At 43.4% G+C, this 18,250-nt stretch overlaps 5 protein-coding genes across 5 annotated transcripts in view; all 5 read left to right on the top strand.

Moving 5' to 3' along the window:
• The window catches only part of LOC137895222 (protocadherin gamma-B4-like), a 75,395-nt gene that overhangs the window by 27,197 nt on the left and 29,948 nt on the right, over window positions 1-18,250 (top strand). The gene's annotated exons all lie outside the window — the stretch shown is intronic.
• LOC137895121 (protocadherin gamma-A11-like) lies at window positions 131-2,533 on the top strand. Its single transcript, XM_068740607.1, has one exon. The coding sequence runs from the start codon at window positions 131-133 to the stop codon at window positions 2,531-2,533; it is 2,403 nt and encodes an 800-aa protein (XP_068596708.1).
• LOC137895120 (protocadherin gamma-A2-like) lies at window positions 3,266-5,718 on the top strand. Its single transcript, XM_068740606.1, has 2 exons — window positions 3,266-5,641; window positions 5,707-5,718. The coding sequence occupies exons 1-2, from the start codon at window positions 3,266-3,268 to the stop codon at window positions 5,716-5,718; spliced, it is 2,388 nt and encodes a 795-aa protein (XP_068596707.1).
• LOC137895118 (protocadherin gamma-A2-like) lies at window positions 6,390-8,789 on the top strand. Its single transcript, XM_068740604.1, has one exon. It carries the CDS (start codon window positions 6,390-6,392, stop codon window positions 8,787-8,789), a length of 2,400 nt encoding a protein of 799 aa, XP_068596705.1.
• Window positions 9,161-14,216, top strand: LOC137895117 (protocadherin gamma-A11-like). The gene is made up of 2 exons (XM_068740603.1): window positions 9,161-11,539; window positions 14,184-14,216. The coding sequence occupies exons 1-2, from the start codon at window positions 9,161-9,163 to the stop codon at window positions 14,214-14,216; spliced, it is 2,412 nt and encodes an 803-aa protein (XP_068596704.1).

The raw sequence follows: 18,250 nt of genomic DNA, 5'->3' as shown, positions 1-18,250 counted from the left end.
TGGAATAATTTCATCGTTGATCAGGATTTAACAGAAACGTCTGCTTTTATCATTTTCATTCCTTAAACGACTGCAAGAGTCGGTCGGGGGCGTTCGTTCGTTTTACTCGATGGATCTCCCTGGCAGAACAATGAGACGGCAAGTACTGTTGTCTATGGTCCTCTCTTTCTGCTCGGTGCTTGGACAGATCAGCTACTCCGTTCCTGAGGAAATGACTAAAGGCTCATTTGTCGGCAACATCGCACAGGATTTAGGTTTAGATGTGAAACGGCTACAAGCCGGTAAAGCTCGGATCCACACGGGCGACAGTACAGCGTATGTTCAGTTTAACAAGGAGAAAGGGCTTCTCATGATCAAACAGAGAATAGACCGCGAGGCTCTCTGCGACCAGACAACGCCTTGCGCTTTGCATTTTCAGATTGCATTAGAAAATCCGATCGAAATATTTCCGATTACCGTCGAAATAACTGATATTAACGACAATGCGCCCGTTTTTGAGAAGGAAGAGCGGCGCTTTGAAATCAGCGAATCGGCCGTCATCGGCTCTAAATTCATGCTCGAAAAAGCGATCGACCCTGATATTGGGCTGAATGGTCTTCAGAGCTACACCCTGAAGCCCAGCGAGCACTTCATGCTGAAATTGCAGAGTCAATCAGACGGCAGTAAAAAGGTCGAAATGATTTTACAGAAGCCGCTCGACAGGGAGAAGGAGGAATTCTCCTCCTTACTGTTAACCGCTGTAGACGGAGGAGAACCGCAGAGATCCGGAACTATGCAGATTCATATTAGTGTTCTGGACGCGAACGATAACGCTCCTGTTTTTACGCAAAACATTTACAAAGCAAATGTCAATGAAAACTCTCTCACAGGGACACTCGTTACAACGGTTAGTGTCTCGGATGCAGACAAAGGCTCGAATGGAGAGGTTAGCTACGTCATTGGAAGCAGTATTAGTGGCGTTTCCAAATTCTTCCGCATTACTGAAGAAGGTCATCTGATGCTAAATGGGCCTATTGATTATGAAAAAGCGAAAAAATATGAGATTGATATTGAGGCGATTGACCGCGGAGGGCTATCTGATTCAACGAAAGTCATAATTGATGTTGGCGACATTAATGACAACAGCCCCGTTATTAATATGATTTCATCGTTGAATTCGGTCGGAGAAGATTCCCATCTAAATACAGTGATAGCTGTGATGAGCGTAAATGATCCCGATTCAGAGGAAAACGGTAAAGTCCGATGTATAATCAATAGGAATTCACCATTTATCATTACGCCTACATCGAGAAATTTCTACAGCATTTTGACAGACAATAGTTTAGACAGAGAGAGATCCTCTGAGTATAATATCACAGTGAGCTGTTCTGATGAGGGAGTACCCTCCCTCTCCAGCAGCGTCACTCTCACCTTGCAGATCTCTGACGTCAATGATAACGCGCCTGTCTTTGAGAGGAGCTCATATGAGGCCTACATCGTAGAAAACAACACACCAGGTCTCTCTATATTCACCGTGAAAGCTAGAGACGCTGACTGGAAGCAGAATGCCCGTGTTTCTTACATCCTGGAGGACTACTCTGTTAACGGAGTGCCAGTCTCCTCCTTCGTGTCCGTCAGTGCTGACAGTGGAGTCATCCACGCAGTGCGCTCTTTTGACTACGAGCAGATCAAAGACTTCCACTTCCGCGTCAAAGCGCAGGATGGAGGCTCCCCTCCACTCAGTAGTAACGTCAGTGTGAAAATACTGATCCAGGACCAGAACGACAACCCTCCTCAGGTTCTGTACCCGGTCCAGACTGGAGGCTCTCTGGTGGCTGAGATGGTGCCTCGTTCAGCAGATGTGGGCTACCTGGTGAGCAAAGTGGTGGCTGTTGATGTGGACTCTGGACAGAATGCCTGGCTCTCCTATAAACTGCAGAAAGCCACAGACAGGGTGCTGTTTGAAGTGGGCTTACAGAATGGAGAAATCAGAACTATCCGCCAAGTGTCTGATAAAGATGCTGTGAAGCAAAGACTGGCTGTTATAGTGGAGGACAACGGGCAGCCCTCTCGTTCAGCTACAGTCATTGTTAACGTGGCGGTGGCGGACAGCTTCCCTGAAGTGCTGTCGGAGTTCACTGACTTTCCACACGACAAGGAGTACAATGACAACCTGACTTTTTACCTGGTGTTGGCTTTGGCTGTAGTTTCCTTCCTCTTCATCACCTGTTTGGTGGTTATTATATCAGTGAAGATCTACAGGTGGAGACAGTCTCGCATCCTGTATCACTCCGGTCTCCCTGTGATTCCATATTATCCTCCACGTTACTCGGACACTTTGGGGACAGGGACTCTCCCACACGTGTACAATTACGAGGTGTGCAGGACGACTGACTCCAGAAAGAGTGACTGTAAGTTCGGCACAGCTGGTAGTCAGAACGTGCTGATAATGGACCCCAGTTCTACAGGAACGATGCAGCGGGTACAGAGTGAAAAGAGCATCCTGGATGAAGCAGACTCTCCTCTAGAGGTTTGTGATTTCGAGTTTATTTAATTTGGAACTTGTTAGCCGGTATTTCGTTTACTATCTGTTGGAGCATTAATGGTCACTTTGTGTTCGCTCGGTCATCAGCACCATGGACAGAGATAACATTCCCGTCTTGAATGAGATTGACTCATCAGTCTATTTGAAATATTTGCTTGTTTTGAATTGCAACTGTTTTTTTTATTACCTGCAACATTTGACCTGTGCTACTTAGTAGATATGAATACATGTATGCTGCAATCCCCTGTCTTTTTTGCCGCTCAATCTCTTCCACTCCCTCTCTTCCCGCGTTGTAATAAGAATTACCAGATGCGTGCATTTTTAACTGAAGATATTTCGTCACCTATCTTACAAATAATCACTATTTTCTTGTGGAATTTAATGCATTCCGTTGCTTTGTTGTTACTGTCTAAAACCGTTGTTAAATCAGACATTTCACTATTTCCTCCTGAGAAGGCTTCGAAAATTATTCTGCAATTTAGATTTTGAACTCAAAGGGACGCTGTTTACCAGTACGTTTTCGTTTTATACCAGATACTGTATGTAGTACCTCCCAGCGTCATCGTATATTTTGGCTCGCAGCAAGGAGGTGGAGTTGGAATAAAGCACACACGCGTTGCAGATCAGACAAAACGCCGATGTTTATTTCGTCTCTGATGTGATTCTAAAGGGTTTTTTGGCCGGTGGATTTTAAAGGTGAACTGAAAGGTTCTCACTGCGAAGATGAAGTCGGATTTAACAATGACACGGCAAGTACTGCTGTTTATCACAGTCCTCTCTCTCAACGCAGTCCTTGGGCAGGTCAGCTACTCTATTCCCGAGGAAATGGCGAGAGGTTCCTTCGTCGGTAATATAGCTCAGGATTTGGATTTAGATGTAAAACGGCTGAAATCCGGTAAGGCTCGCGTTTTCACTCGCGACAGCGCGGAATACGTCGAGCTAAACAAAGAACGAGGCGTCCTCCTTGTCAAAGAGAGGATAGACAGAGAGGCGCTCTGCGGACAGATGACGCCTTGCGCTTTGAATTATCAGATCATATTAGAGAATCCAATTGAATTCTACAGTGTGAATATCGAAATCACAGACATGAACGATAACCCTCCGTCATTTCAAACAGATAACGTGCACTTTAATATCAGCGAGTCCACGCCCACTGGAACAACATTTATTTTAGAAAGGGCGATTGATGTCGATGTAGGCGAAAACGCTTTAAAGACGTATGTTTTAAAACCCTCGGATACATTCTCACTCAAAATTAACAGTCGCGTGGATTCGACCAAAATTGTGGAGATGGTTTTGCAGACGCCGCTGGACCGAGAGAAAAACGATCGTTTAGCGCTCGTTCTGACAGCCCTGGATGGAGGCGAGCCGCAGATGACGGGAACAATGCGGATTGTTGTCTCTGTTTTAGACGCGAATGACAACGCGCCCGTTTTTACACAGTCTGTTTATAAAGCCTCCGTTAACGAAAATGCATCCGTAGGAACAGTTGTAGCGAGAGTGACTGCAGCAGATGCAGATCTTGGCTTCAATAGTAAAATAACGTATTCAATTTCAAATACTCTAGATGAGTTATTTGAAGTAAATAAAGAGACTGGTGATATTACTTTAGTTGGAGCACTTGATTATGAAAAGTCAAGAAATGTTCAAATGAATATTCGAGCAAGTGATGGTGGTGGGCTAACCGGCGCTTGTAAGGTGGCAGTTGATGTCTTAGATGTAAATGATAACAAACCCGATATTCATATTATGTCTAAATCAAATGTCATATCGGAAGATGCAAACATGAATACTATAGTAACAATAATAAATGTTGAAGATGCTGACTCTGGTGAAAACAGTAAAATAATTTGTTTCATCAGCGATGACTCGTATTTTACATTGAAGTCCACGTCAAATAATTTTTATAGTTTAATAACGGACAGTGATTTAGACAGAGAGAGATCCTCTGAGTATAATATCACAGTGAGCTGTTCTGATGAGGGAGTACCCTCCCTCTCCAGCAGCGTCACTCTCACCCTGCAGATCTCTGACGTCAATGATAACGCGCCTGTCTTTGAGAGGAGCTCATATGAGGCCTACATCGTAGAAAACAACACACCAGGTCTCTCTATATTCACCGTGAGAGCTAGAGACGCTGACTGGAAGCAGAATGCCCGTGTTTCTTACATCCTGGAGGACTCCTCTGTTAACGGAGTGCCAGTCTCCTCCTTCGTGTCCGTCAGTGCTGACAGTGGAGTCATCCACGCAGTGCGCTCTTTTGACTACGAGCAGATCAAAGATTTCCACTTCCGCGTCAAAGCGCAGGATGGAGGCTCCCCTCCACTCAGTAGTAACGTCAGTGTGAAAATACTGATCCAGGACCAGAACGACAACCCTCCTCAGGTTCTGTACCCGGTCCAGACTGGAGGCTCTCTGGTGGCTGAGATGGTGCCTCGTTCAGCAGATGTGGGCTACCTGGTGAGCAAAGTGGTGGCTGTTGATGTGGACTCTGGACAGAATGCCTGGCTCTCCTATAAACTGCAGAAAGCCACAGACAGGGCGCTGTTTGAAGTGGGCTTACAGAATGGAGAAATCAGAACTATCCGCCAAGTGTCTGATAAAGATGCTGTGAAGCAAAGACTGGCTGTTATAGTGGAGGACAACGGGCAGCCCTCTCGTTCAGCTACAGTCATTGTTAACGTGGCGGTGGCGGACAGCTTCCCTGAAGTGCTGTCGGAGTTCACTGACTTTCCACACGACAAGGAGTACAATGACAACCTGACTTTTTACCTGGTGTTGGCTTTGGCTGTAGTTTCCTTCCTCTTCATCACCTGTTTGGTGGTTATTATATCAGTGAAGATCTACAGGTGGAGACAGTCTCGCATCCTGTATCACTCCGGTCTCCCTGTCATTCCATATTATCCTCCACGTTACTCGGACACTTTGGGGACAGGGACTCTCCCACACGTGTACAATTACGAGGTGTGCAGGACGACTGACTCCAGAAAGAGTGACTGTAAGTTCGGCACAGCTGGTAGTCAGAACGTGCTGATAATGGACCCCAGTTCTACAGGAACGATGCAGCGGATACAGAGTGAAAAGAGCATCCTGGATGAAGCAGACTCTCCTCTCGAGGTTAGAAATGACCCGCTATCTTTTATTTTATTTTAATCACACTTAATCAACTTCCTCGTTTTCAGGACCATGGATAGTGGATTGTTCACCCATAGAACACCATGTATTTTCTCGGGCTGTATTTCAACTCATCTCTTTAAGTTTGTAACTATATATTTGCATTAGTGCCGCCGTCTTTACCAATACAGTAATCATGATGAGTATTCGTTCCTGTTCTACACATTTCTTTTGATGTTGTTACCCACGGAAATGTGTTTTTAAAGTGGCGATAGGCTGTCATCCTCCCTCGAGCTCATGTCCAAAACAATTTACATTACATGTACATTTGCCCCCCCAAAAGAACTAGAGGATACATGTGATGCTGATGTTTGTGCTCTACAGTATTATATTATCTTCAAATGAGACTTATTTATCTAGTATAGTGCTTTCATTTGCTGTTTCTTATTTTGAACACAGACATATTGTTCATGCCCATGCAGCTCACATGCTGTTTTACATTTTGAACTCAGAGTGCCGCTGTTCGTCTGCGTTAGATTTACCGCAGACTCGTTGTATCTTTATTTTCTACAGAGAGAGAGAGAGAGAACGAAGCAAGGCACAATGTCTGGGATTTAACGGAGATAAAGAACACGGAATATTTTTTTTACGCTGGACTTTTGCGTTAAAACGGATTTGATACAACAATCTGACGGGAATTAGATACTTAATATATATCGTTTCATTATTTGGTCTAACGTCGGACAGAACAATGAGGGGGCAAGTATTTCTGTTCTTCGCCGTCCTCTCCCTCTGCTCGGTGCTCGGCCAGGTCAGTTACTCCATTCCTGAGGAAATGCCGAAAGGCTCTCTTGTAGGAAACATGGCGAAAGATTTTGGTTTGGATGTCAAAAGATTAAAATCGGGTAAAGCGCGCATTTTTACTCGAGACGACGACGAGTATATTGAGCTTAATAACGAAAGAGGAGTGCTCCTCGTCAAAGACCGGCTGGACAGAGAGGCGCTCTGCGGGCAAACGACGCCCTGCGCGTTGCATTTTAAGATTATACTGGAGAACCCGATGGAATTTTACGGTGTAACTATCGAGATCACAGATGTGAATGATAACCCTCCATCTTTCGAGAAGAACGACGTCAAATTTAAAATAAGTGAATCCGCTGTTACCGGGTCAAAATTCATATTGGATCGGGCAGTTGATCCTGACATGGGCTCCAATGGACTGCAAATATATAGGCTTGAACCGACAGATAATTTTGCTATTAAATTATACGATCAGGTAGATGGAACGAAAAACGTGGAAATGGTCTTAACAAAAGCTCTAGACAGAGAAAAAAACGAACATCTCTCCTTGGTGCTGACGGCGGTGGATGAGGGAGAGGCTCAGATGACGGGAACAATGAAGATCTCAATCACCGTTTTAGATGCTAATGACAATGCTCCTGTCTTTACGCAACCTATTTATAAAGCGACCATTAAAGAAAATGCGCTCGTAGGAACAGTTGTCACGACAGTAACGGCGACAGACGCAGATGTTGGATCTAATGGCAGAATAGTTTATTCAATTTCAACGAAATTGGACGATTCACGTGGTCTATTTGAAGTGAATAGTCAAAGTGGTGAAATTCGACTCAAAGCGACTATTGATTATGAAAAAGCGCGAACATTTCAAATAAATATTCGTGCCAGTGATGATGGCGGACTGGTTGACTCTTGCAAAGTGATAATCGATGTCATTGATATTAATGATAATAAACCAGATATACATATCCTGTCAAAATCAAACGTGATATCAGAAGATGCTAAACCGGGCACTGTTGTAACAATGATAAATGTTGAGGACGCGGACTCGGGAGAAAACGGCCACGTTCAGTGCGCAATAAATGATAACATTCCGTTTACGATGAAATCATCAACCAATGATTTCTATAGTTTAATAACGGACAGTGATTTAGACAGAGAGAGATCCTCTGAGTATAATATCACAGTGAGCTGTTCTGATGAGGGAGTACCCTCCCTCTCCAGCAGCGTCACTCTCACCTTGCAGATCTCTGACGTCAATGATAACGCGCCTGTCTTTGAGAGGAGCTCATATGAGGCCTACATCGTAGAAAACAACACACCAGGTCTCTCTATATTCACCGTGAGAGCTAGAGACGCTGACTGGAAGCAGAATGCCCGTGTTTCTTACATCCTGGAGGACTCCTCTGTTAACGGAGTGCCAGTCTCCTCCTTCGTGTCCGTCAGTGCTGACAGTGGAGTCATCCACGCAGTGCGCTCTTTTGACTACGAGCAGATCAAAGATTTCCACTTCCGCGTCAAAGCGCAGGATGGAGGCTCCCCTCCACTCAGTAGTAACGTCAGTGTGAAAATACTCATCCAGGACCAGAACGACAACCCTCCTCAGGTTCTGTACCCGGTCCAGACTGGAGGCTCTCTGGTGGCTGAAATGGTGCCTCGTTCTGCAGATGTGGGCTACCTGGTGAGCAAAGTGGTGGCTGTTGATGTGGACTCTGGACAGAATGCCTGGCTCTCCTATAAACTGCAGAAAGCCACAGACAGGGCGCTGTTTGAAGTGGGCTTACAGAATGGAGAAATCAGAACTATCCGCCAAGTGTCTGATAAAGATGCTGTGAAGCAAAGACTGGCTGTTATAGTGGAGGACAACGGGCAGCCCTCTCGTTCAGCTACAGTCATTGTTAACGTGGCGGTGGCGGACAGCTTCCCTGAAGTGCTGTCGGAGTTCACTGACTTTCCACACGACAAGGAGTACAATGACAACCTGACTTTTTACCTGGTGTTGGCTTTGGCTGTAGTTTCCTTCCTCTTCATCACCTGTTTGGTGGTTATTATATCAGTGAAGATCTACAGGTGGAGACAGTCTCGCATCCTGTATCACTCCGGTCTCCCTGTCATTCCATATTATCCTCCACGTTACTCGGACACTTTGGGGACAGGGACTCTCCCACACGTGTACAATTACGAGGTGTGCAGGACGACTGACTCCAGAAAGAGTGACTGTAAGTTCGGCACAGCTGGTAGTCAGAACGTGCTGATAATGGACCCCAGTTCTACAGGAACGATGCAGCGGATACAGAGTGAAAAGAACATCCTGGATGAAGCAGACTCTCCTCTCGAGGTTAGAAATATATAAAAATAAATTCAGCACCATAGATAGAGACACTTCTTTCTTTCTGTCTAACTTTCTCTCTGTATTTATTTCTGTCAAGTTATATACATATCAATATTTCTGCATTTTATGTTTTCGTCCCTAAGTGCCGCTGTTGGTTAACGTGATGAAAATAAGGACGTTTACAAAGTGAAGTCCGCCGTCATCCCTCTGATGTTCGGGTTGGTCCATTGCGTTATCGAGCTCCATTTTAATCGGAACTATTGCCTGACATTGACAGCAGCTCCGCTCCCAGCAAAGGATTCGTTATGAAATATTTCGTCGGGTTCTGACGCGGGGATTTCTTTATTTTATTTTTTTTAGCGAGGTTTAATCGGTTTTGGAAGGCTGTCGCCATGACGGAAAATAAATTATCGTTGTTGTTCCCGTTTCTCGTCTGCCTTTGTGTCGCAGACACGGCTCTCGGACAGGTTCGTTATTCAATACCCGAAGAGATGGTGACTGGTTCGATTGTCGGAAATATCAATCAGGATTTAGGCGTGGACATAAAGCGGATGAAATCAGGCCGGGCCAGGATTTTTACCGAAGACGGCAGTGAGTACATCGGTCTGAATGCAGAAAAAGGAACTCTGATCGTGGCTAAAAGGATAGACAGAGAAGAGTTGTGCAAGCAAGCGTCTCCCTGCTCGTTGCATTTCCAAATTATCCTAGAAAACCCAATGGAGTTGCACCGAATTGACGTAGAGATCACAGACATCAATGACAATGCGCCGCTCTTCTCAAAACGGGAATACGCATTCCAGGTTATTGAATCTGCTTCGCCAGGTTCTCGCTTTTCTCTCGAACGTGCCAGAGATCCAGATGTAGCCCAAAATACCATTTCAACATACACACTCAACCCTGCTGATCATTTCAAATTAAACATTGTTTCCCGGCCTGACGGAACGAAATATACTGAGATGGTTCTTCACACCTCGCTTGACAGAGAAAAACAAGAGGAGCATAAATTAACCCTGACCGCATTCGACGGAGGCAATCCTCAGAAATCCGCATCTGTTAAAATAAATATCGTTGTTTTGGATGCGAATGACAACGCGCCGGTTTTCACTCGGTCGGTTTACAGAGTGACCGTTCCGGAAAACGCGTCTCGCGGTGCCGTTATTTTAACCGTCATTGCTACCGATAATGATAAAGGATCGAACGAAGAGGTGTCCTATTCTTTCTCCCGGCACACCGACAGCGCGTCGTCCTTATTTAATATGGACTCTCACACCGGGGAAATGACCGTAATCGGTGTGTTAGATTATGAGAAAGCGAAGCGTTATGAACTGGATATAGAAGCTACAGATAAAGGAGGGCTGACGGACACAAGTAAAGTCCTCATCGAGGTGAGTGACGTGAACGACAATGCCCCAGTTATAAGCATCATTTCTCTATCGAATCCCATCGCAGAGAACTCGGCTCCCGGCACTGTTGTTGCGATGCTCAACGTCAAAGACATGGACTCGGGTAAAAACGGCCAAGTTAAGTGTTTCATTAGCCCCCATTTACCCTTCAAAATCAGGCCGTCGTCCACTAATTTTTACACCATGGTGTCTGATGACGTTCTAGACCGCGAAGCAGAGCAGGAATACAACATAACTATAACGGCAATGGACGACGGCTCCCCTCCTTATTCGGCAAACAAGACGATTCATTTGAGAATATCGGATGTAAACGACCACGCCCCGATGTTCCCGCAGCCGGTTCTGACCGCGTTCATGTCTGAAAACAATTCACCTGGCGCGTCGGTTCTTTCTGTCAAAGCAAGCGATAAAGATTCCGGGAACAATGCGCGCATTTCCTACTTGCTTGAACACATCCAAATGAATGGGGTGTCAGCCTCAGACTATTTCTCAGTAAATGCAGACAGTGGGGAGATTCTTGCCTTGCGTTCCTTTGACTATGAGCAGACAAAAGAGTTTAATATTCGCGTCAAAGCGCAGGATGGAGGCTCCCCTCCACTCAGTAGTAACGTCAGTGTGAAAATACTGATCCAGGACCAGAACGACAACCCTCCTCAGGTTCTGTACCCGGTCCAGACTGGAGGCTCGCTGGTGGCTGAGATGGTGCCTCGTTCAGCAGATGTGGGCTACCTGGTGAGCAAAGTGGTGGCTGTTGATGTGGACTCTGGACAGAATGCCTGGCTCTCCTATAAACTGCAGAAAGCCACAGACAGGGCGCTGTTTGAAGTGGGCTTACAGAATGGAGAAATCAGAACTATCCGCCAAGTGTCTGATAAAGATGCTGTGAAGCAAAGACTGGCTGTTATAGTGGAGGACAACGGGCAGCCCTCTCGTTCAGCTACAGTCATTGTTAACGTGGCGGTGGCGGACAGCTTCCCTGAAGTGCTGTCGGAGTTCACTGACTTTCCACACGACAAGGAGTACAATGACAACCTGACTTTTTACCTGGTGTTGGCTTTGGCTGTAGTTTCCTTCCTCTTCATCACCTGTTTGGTGGTTATTATATCAGTGAAGATCTACAGGTGGCGAAGTGAACGCATGTTTTTCAAATCAAATAGGAATCTTCCTGTTATTCCATACTACCCACCCCTGTACGCAGACATAGGAGGTACTGGTACTTTGAAGCAGACACTCAGTTATGACGCGTATGGAACTGCTGACTCCAGAAAGAGTGATGTGAAATGCTCCCAGCCCTTCACCCAGAGCACGCTCAGCGTTGAAAGGACACTGCCAAGACTTAAACCTGAGTCAGAGACCATGCTCACAGAGGTGAGACAGAGTCTTCTTAACATCTTTAAAACTCATCTCTGTCTTTTTTCAGACTTTTTATTTTAACATCCAACCGATACTCACTCATTAGTTATATTGCTCAGGTTTGGTATACTGTAGTACTTTCAATGTGTTATTTTTCTCCAACTTTACTGTCCAGAACATTCCCCCGTTAAATTATTTAGATGTTTGTGGTTGTAAAGGATGTTAGGTCGCTATTTATTTTATGACACAATACTTCCTCGACATACTGGTTTATTTTATATTTGCTGTCACTACTTCCTTTGCTGTTTTTTTAGAATTTATTTATTACAGTGCTGGCAATATACTGCTTTGAAATATGACATCATGTGCAGAAAAGAATAACATTATATTTAGTTATTTTTACATCTAAGAACTGCAATGTGAGAGATATTTTAGTTTATTCCCATGCTGAAACACTGCGTCTTGTAGAGACATGCAACCATGTACTGCACTATTTTTTCAGTGACCTAATTCCCTTCATTATGCGCTACAGCTATGGACATAGTTTTCACACACACTGAGGAAAGGGGAAAAGTGCAGAGGATGGATGAAACCTATAAACAAGGCATGTGATCCAAATCAACAAGACATTTAACAGTGAGAGTTAGAAAGAGGATTTAAAATTCAGGAGGGGGGGAGAGAGAACAGTCGCTGCTGCTGGGGAGATTGAGAGTGAGGCAGCAGAGAGAGACTGATGGGAAGAAGAGGAGAGGCAGTGGGGGAGGGGAAGAAGCACGTGGTATAGCAACACAGGCTCCACCATCCCTGTGCAGCCTTCTTGTCAGAGATGCAGGGCAGCCATTTTGATGTGTAGTCCTCTTTGTCTGCTGAAATTGAGGGTTGGGGGGGGGGGGGGGGAGTTCTGTTTGAGAAACAGTTGTGACACATAAAGGGTTGATGAGATATAAAAAAATATTAAGGGAATCGATGATGGAGAGAGATACACAGAGAGGGAGAGATCTGCATTAGTTACACAGCAGATAGCAAGCGCATCAGGAAATCAGGGCAGAGGATGAAGGTGACATAGGCCTTTATTAAAATGTATCAAAGTCTACAAGGCAGTGACATTAATGAGCATCATATACGCTTTAAAAGTACCTGTGAGGGTTTGTGTTATATTTTAAATATAAAAGCATTGTGCCGTTGTTGTTGTTTTTAAAGTGGTGATGTGGTGAGGAAATTAAAGGCAGATTAAGTATGTTGGCTTTTCAATTAACCCAAAATATAATGTCTTTAAAAGGACATGTCTACGACTTAATATAAAAATGCAAGACTGTTAAGTTTACTATGAGACAGGAAGCGTTAGATCAGTGCTTGTGCTCGGTCTGTTCATGCTGGTTCATGCATGCTTTTTACTTTCCATCATAAATTCTTCTGGACATTCTCTCCATGGGAGTCAAACCTCAAACAAACACCTTTGCAAGCAACTAAATGGTTCCCCCTCATTTATATTCACTGCCCCTCCTGTGCGTCGGCGCTTTGTCTTTCTCCTGTTTGAGAGGCATACCTTGGGGCAGTCATTAATTAAAAAGACCAAATCATCACTTTGTTAATTTGTCACCGACCACAAAACTACAACCACATGCAGAACTCCTGCTTCCCACAGACCTATGATCTTAGTTAAATGTCCCACCTTCAAAGCTAAGCTGTCTGGGGAGCAGCTGTGTGTCCATGTGTGTGTCCATGTGTGTGCCGGTGGGGCTTGTCAACACACTGTGCACTGTGTGTATTTCTGGATGCAGGATGTGGTTAATGTTTGTAACTCCTCCTTTTGTTAGCAATCTATCCCACATATGTGAGATCAGAACAGACTTTTTAGCACAACACGCATAAAATTATTATTGTTAGCCGAATAGCATAACGTCTTGGGCAATGCCTATTGGCAATGGGCAATTATGCTATGAGGCTAACGATATGTACATGTCCCTATTGTATAATTCTATGTCTCCATCTTCCACTTGTCTCTCCGGAAATGTTGTTTTGTTGTTTTATATACCAGAGTGCATTTAAATTAGTGCAGGACGGGGTCACAGAGCTTAAACTTCAAGCTCCTCTGTAGCACGTATCCACACTGCTCAGGCGTCATGAACATTACGTGATTCTGGTTCTGACACTGATTTATTCTTTCCCTGTTCAAAGGGGTCAAGAAAAAAACACACACCGTCTCTTAGGAGGACGTCATAAAATCCAATGTCATTACTAGCAAGGCACACATATAGCTTGTAATATTATGATATGTTGTTTCGACAAATACAGAAGTATGTGTATTACTGCTTTGAATATCTTAATGTAACTGATTTGTGTATTTATTTTCATCTGTATTTTATTCCCAACTCACCACCCTTTACTTTTCATATGAGAAAATGAACAAAGACTTCACTTCTAAGGCAGCCATAATGAATACAATGATGATATTATTACTTCATATTGCTTTAATATAATTAATATTTCACTACAAAGTGATTCAATGATAATTTCATTTAACATTTACACCTATCTTATTCTCTGCGGCTACTATTAGGCCAGATTTCAGCTGAAGCTGGATGACCACTGTTCAGAAGTCTTGCTGGTTTACAGAGCTCTTCCTTTTCCCTATTCTGTATCCCTCCCCCCTCTCCAGCTGCAGCAGTCTGTCGCAGAGAGAAAGAGATGAAGAAAAAGGGAGAAGGACATGGCTCAGTGTCAGACATTTTGTTCAGTCTATAAAAAGTCATTATATGTTACATGGTGTTACCCTATCCCTTTGTAGGTCACCACAAGATGAAATATCTAGCTTGTATCATTTTACGGCTGCTTATCTATAGAGAGTCTTTATTAGCTAACAGTCCTTAAACCTGCACTTTATTTAACTAACAACATTATACAAATATGGGTCTGTCTGAATATAATTTGTCTCCTCATTTATCATCCCTGTTGTTTCTACCATCATTGCCAGCTCACAGGATACAGGGTGGGATGCAAGAAAACAGGGTGGGATGTGTTACCATAGCAACAAGCTGACTCACAGGCAGGGCTGTTCCATTTTCAATTGAGCCATGGGGGTTCAGCAGCAGATGCATCCAATGAGCTGTGATGGCTTTGTGTATGAGTAGGTAATGGTTGAATGTGAGACACCCCTGCTTTTGGCAAGCAGATGCAACATCCTCAGATCTGGGGTGTCTGCTGATGGAGAAGGAGGTGGTGGGGGGGGAGAGGGTGATCATGGTTGCTTTTTAGACATTGCTTTTGCACATGGTGCTTTGTTTATTTGACCTTCTCTTTTTCAGTAAACCCATGTCCATTTAAAATTGCAGTTTTATATTAAAACAATTTCTCATTTAATGATCTGTATCATTCAATGATCTGTATATGTGAAAGCTTCATATTATATAATCTCAACATTATTTCTTTTCTTGTTGACTTTAATTCAAGTTTAATTTGGACACATTTATGTTTTGGACCCACTCTCTAAACCTCATGATATTCTTAAATTTCCTACATGTGCAGGAACAAAGGCACATTCCCTGCAGTTTATTGCTTAAGCACTGCTGCAGCTTTGCTTTGTCCTAAAAGGTTGAATTGGAGCTCACAAAAACAGTGCAGACATCAGCTGTGACAGACAAATGAGCACAGAGTGACGAATCCTCTTAATGCAGCATGCATTTGTATAAGGGGCATCGCCTTGAGGCCCTCTGCTGTTCTAATGAGGGTAGTGGCTTTGTGCAGCAGTGCAGTATTTTGTCTGTGATTTATACATCAGTGGTATCAGGAGATGCTGTTGTGGTTGTACAGCACCATTTTCCTACATATAGCATAATCATACATGTCATAAACTATTGACTGAATTTTGTTGAATGAAATTATTCATAAAGCTTGGCTGGATATATTTTTATTTAGGTGGTTATAACTTCTTATGGAGTGTTATTCTTTTTCATGTGTTCTTTTTGTTTCAAGGCATTTATTTTGACAGGGAGCAATGAGCAGTAATGTAAAAGGAAAATTACCTTCTCTCTCTCTCTTTCTCTTTCTTTCTCTCGCTCTCTCTATAACACACACAAGCAAATTCATACATAAACAAACACACTTGCATGAAAATGTGATTATTTAAATGCCTTTGATACTTTAGACTCTGACATTCTTTCCTCAGTTAAAATGATTGTTTTTCATTTGTTTTCTTTTGAGTAAACAATAACAGGAGTTGCTATAGCTTATTGTGTTGACTGATCAAACAACATATCTCTGTCCCACACAAATTCTTTAACTGTGAGCCACACGGTAAGTATTCAAATTTCCTTACTTCCAAAAGCCAGAACATCCATGCTGTCCACCAGTCTAACCAATATCCTGTCTCTCTCTCTCTCTCTCTTTTGTCTTCCATGTGTTCCCATCATCGCCCGATGCTGTTCCTGTTTTCTCCTTAAATCCTAACTCGCAAAATAAGGTAAGACACAGTTTTAATCTAAATCCCAGAACAAATTACTGATTAACTGATGACGCTACAACACACTCTAGATCACTACAACAATAGTTCAAAAATAAATATAACACTGATATGTTTTATAGCATCTGAACATGATGCATTTGACACGACACTGAGCCAGACAGCTTTTTGTATTTGTTTGTGTGCATCACAAAACAACCTTCACCACTGATAGTTTCTTCAACATTACATTGACGGTGAAACGTTACGAGTTATTTAAAGCTCAAAATAGGATTGGATTTATCTTGTCTGTTCCACTCACTTCCACTTCCAGTTCATTTGCTCTTCCTACTTACTGGCTTGTGTGGTTCCGATCAGTTGAAGTAAATACATTCTACATTCATACACCATATATTGGTTTGTATCTTTTGTTTTGGTGCTCTGGACCAGTATCGTTTTTACATATGGTCTATCATAAAGCAAGGTAAGTTGCTAGACAAAAAAAAAGGCAAACAGTGTATCCAACAACATATACGTGTTTGGTGATGCAGTTTATGGTGCTGAGTGGTGTTTCCTTTATCTTACCCTCACTAGCATAAGTTTATAGAGAAAAACTTACAACAGCAGTTCAACACATCACAAACTGCAGCCTCCGTGTGTGTGTGAGAGAGAGAGAGAGAGAGAGAGAGACATGGGCAGAGGCAACCACTCCCAAAAGCAGAAAAAAAGCATTTTAATAATGCAGATCATCATAATACACAATGGCATAGCATAGATACATAGTGCATTTGTGGCCTGATGATCTTGTGTTATAAGTGTTTTACATTCTACTTGCATCTGTTTAATCAATAAGCCACATTTTACCAAAGGTCATCCTTCAAATTTAAAGTCTTTATTCACTGTGTGGTTGTTTTCAACACTGATCAATGACTGATTATAATTATTATAGGTGAGTGCACAGCAATGATGACACGGGCACTTCACAACACGTTTGAATACACTTTGTAGGACTGCAGTGTTTTTGGTGGATTCTGTGTGAGTGTTTACCCTACACTAAACAGATGGTCCATCTGTAGCAGGATTTGCTCCAGCCTGCAATATATGTGGGCATGTAGGCGTGTGCGAATGAAAGGTATTGTTTAGTTCACCGTCTGACAGTGACCACATGCATTAGCAGGAAATGGAAGGTGTAAATAGGATCCTGTTTGCTTCTGATCATTTACATCAGGATTATTATGTCTGGTCATAATGCCCAGAAGACATGGAAATAACATCACTGATCAAGTAGCAACATTACACCAAGACAAAATGTCATGTTTTAATCCAAACTTAACCCAGACAAATTTAAATTCTAATTATATGACAATACAATACAATATATTACTATTTTCATGCTTGTTTTCCTGCAGTAGAAATTAATCAGTTGCTCCTCTGGTAGATCTCACTACTCTTCCTCTACACTTCCTGTATTTAGTGGTGAGGAGGCGGAGGATTGGGTTTTTTTTACCGGCTGGATGCTGTCGTCGGTCAGACTGGCTGCCTCTCCGGCGTCATGCAGCAGCAGCAGCTGGCCGCCTGTGTGGCGCTGTCCACTCTGTTGGTGCTGAAAGCAGCCCCAGCCTCCCTCAGCCTCCCTCCGTCTGTCCCGCTGCCTCTCTACATCTCCCTCTGTCGCCCATCTTTATTTAGAGCACGTGGTTATTTCAATATCCAATGCTTTACTTATCGTTTGTTTTTCATAAAAATTTGGATATGCTATGAATGTTTATTTTGCCATTTAAAATGAATTTACGTTTGATATTTACAAAGAAAATGTAGAGTATTCCTAAATTGAGAGAGAGAGAAAGAAAGAGAGAGAGAGAGAGAGAGAGCGAGAGCGAGAGAGAGAGAGCGAGAGCGAGAGAGAGACGCGCAGCCTTTCCCACACTATCTGCGCTCCCCCTCCCTCTTCGTTCGCTCTACAAACCTCCATCCGGGTATTTTACGCTGGCTGCTGACGGTATTATTTCTCTGCGGTTGGGTGAGAGCTGAGCCGACGTAATGACGTGTGCCGAGACTGCACTGGCATTTTCTGGCCACAGGAAGGCAATGAAGAACCTTGTCAGCCACTAAGGCAGGTGCATGCATGCAGGCAGACATGGAGGAGAGGCATTGATCAGAACAAAGGATTAGAAGTGATCTTATAATGATCAGTTATTTCGAAGAGAGAGTACTAGGTCATCTATTTCAATAATATATTAATAAAATATGTGTGTATATGTGTATTTGACATTATCAATATTATACAA

This window comes from Brachionichthys hirsutus, chromosome 6 (assembly GCF_040956055.1).
Source record: "Brachionichthys hirsutus isolate HB-005 chromosome 6, CSIRO-AGI_Bhir_v1, whole genome shotgun sequence".
NCBI lineage: Eukaryota > Metazoa > Chordata > Actinopteri > Lophiiformes > Brachionichthyidae > Brachionichthys > Brachionichthys hirsutus.
This window is presented reverse-complemented; position numbering and strand designations above follow the sequence as displayed.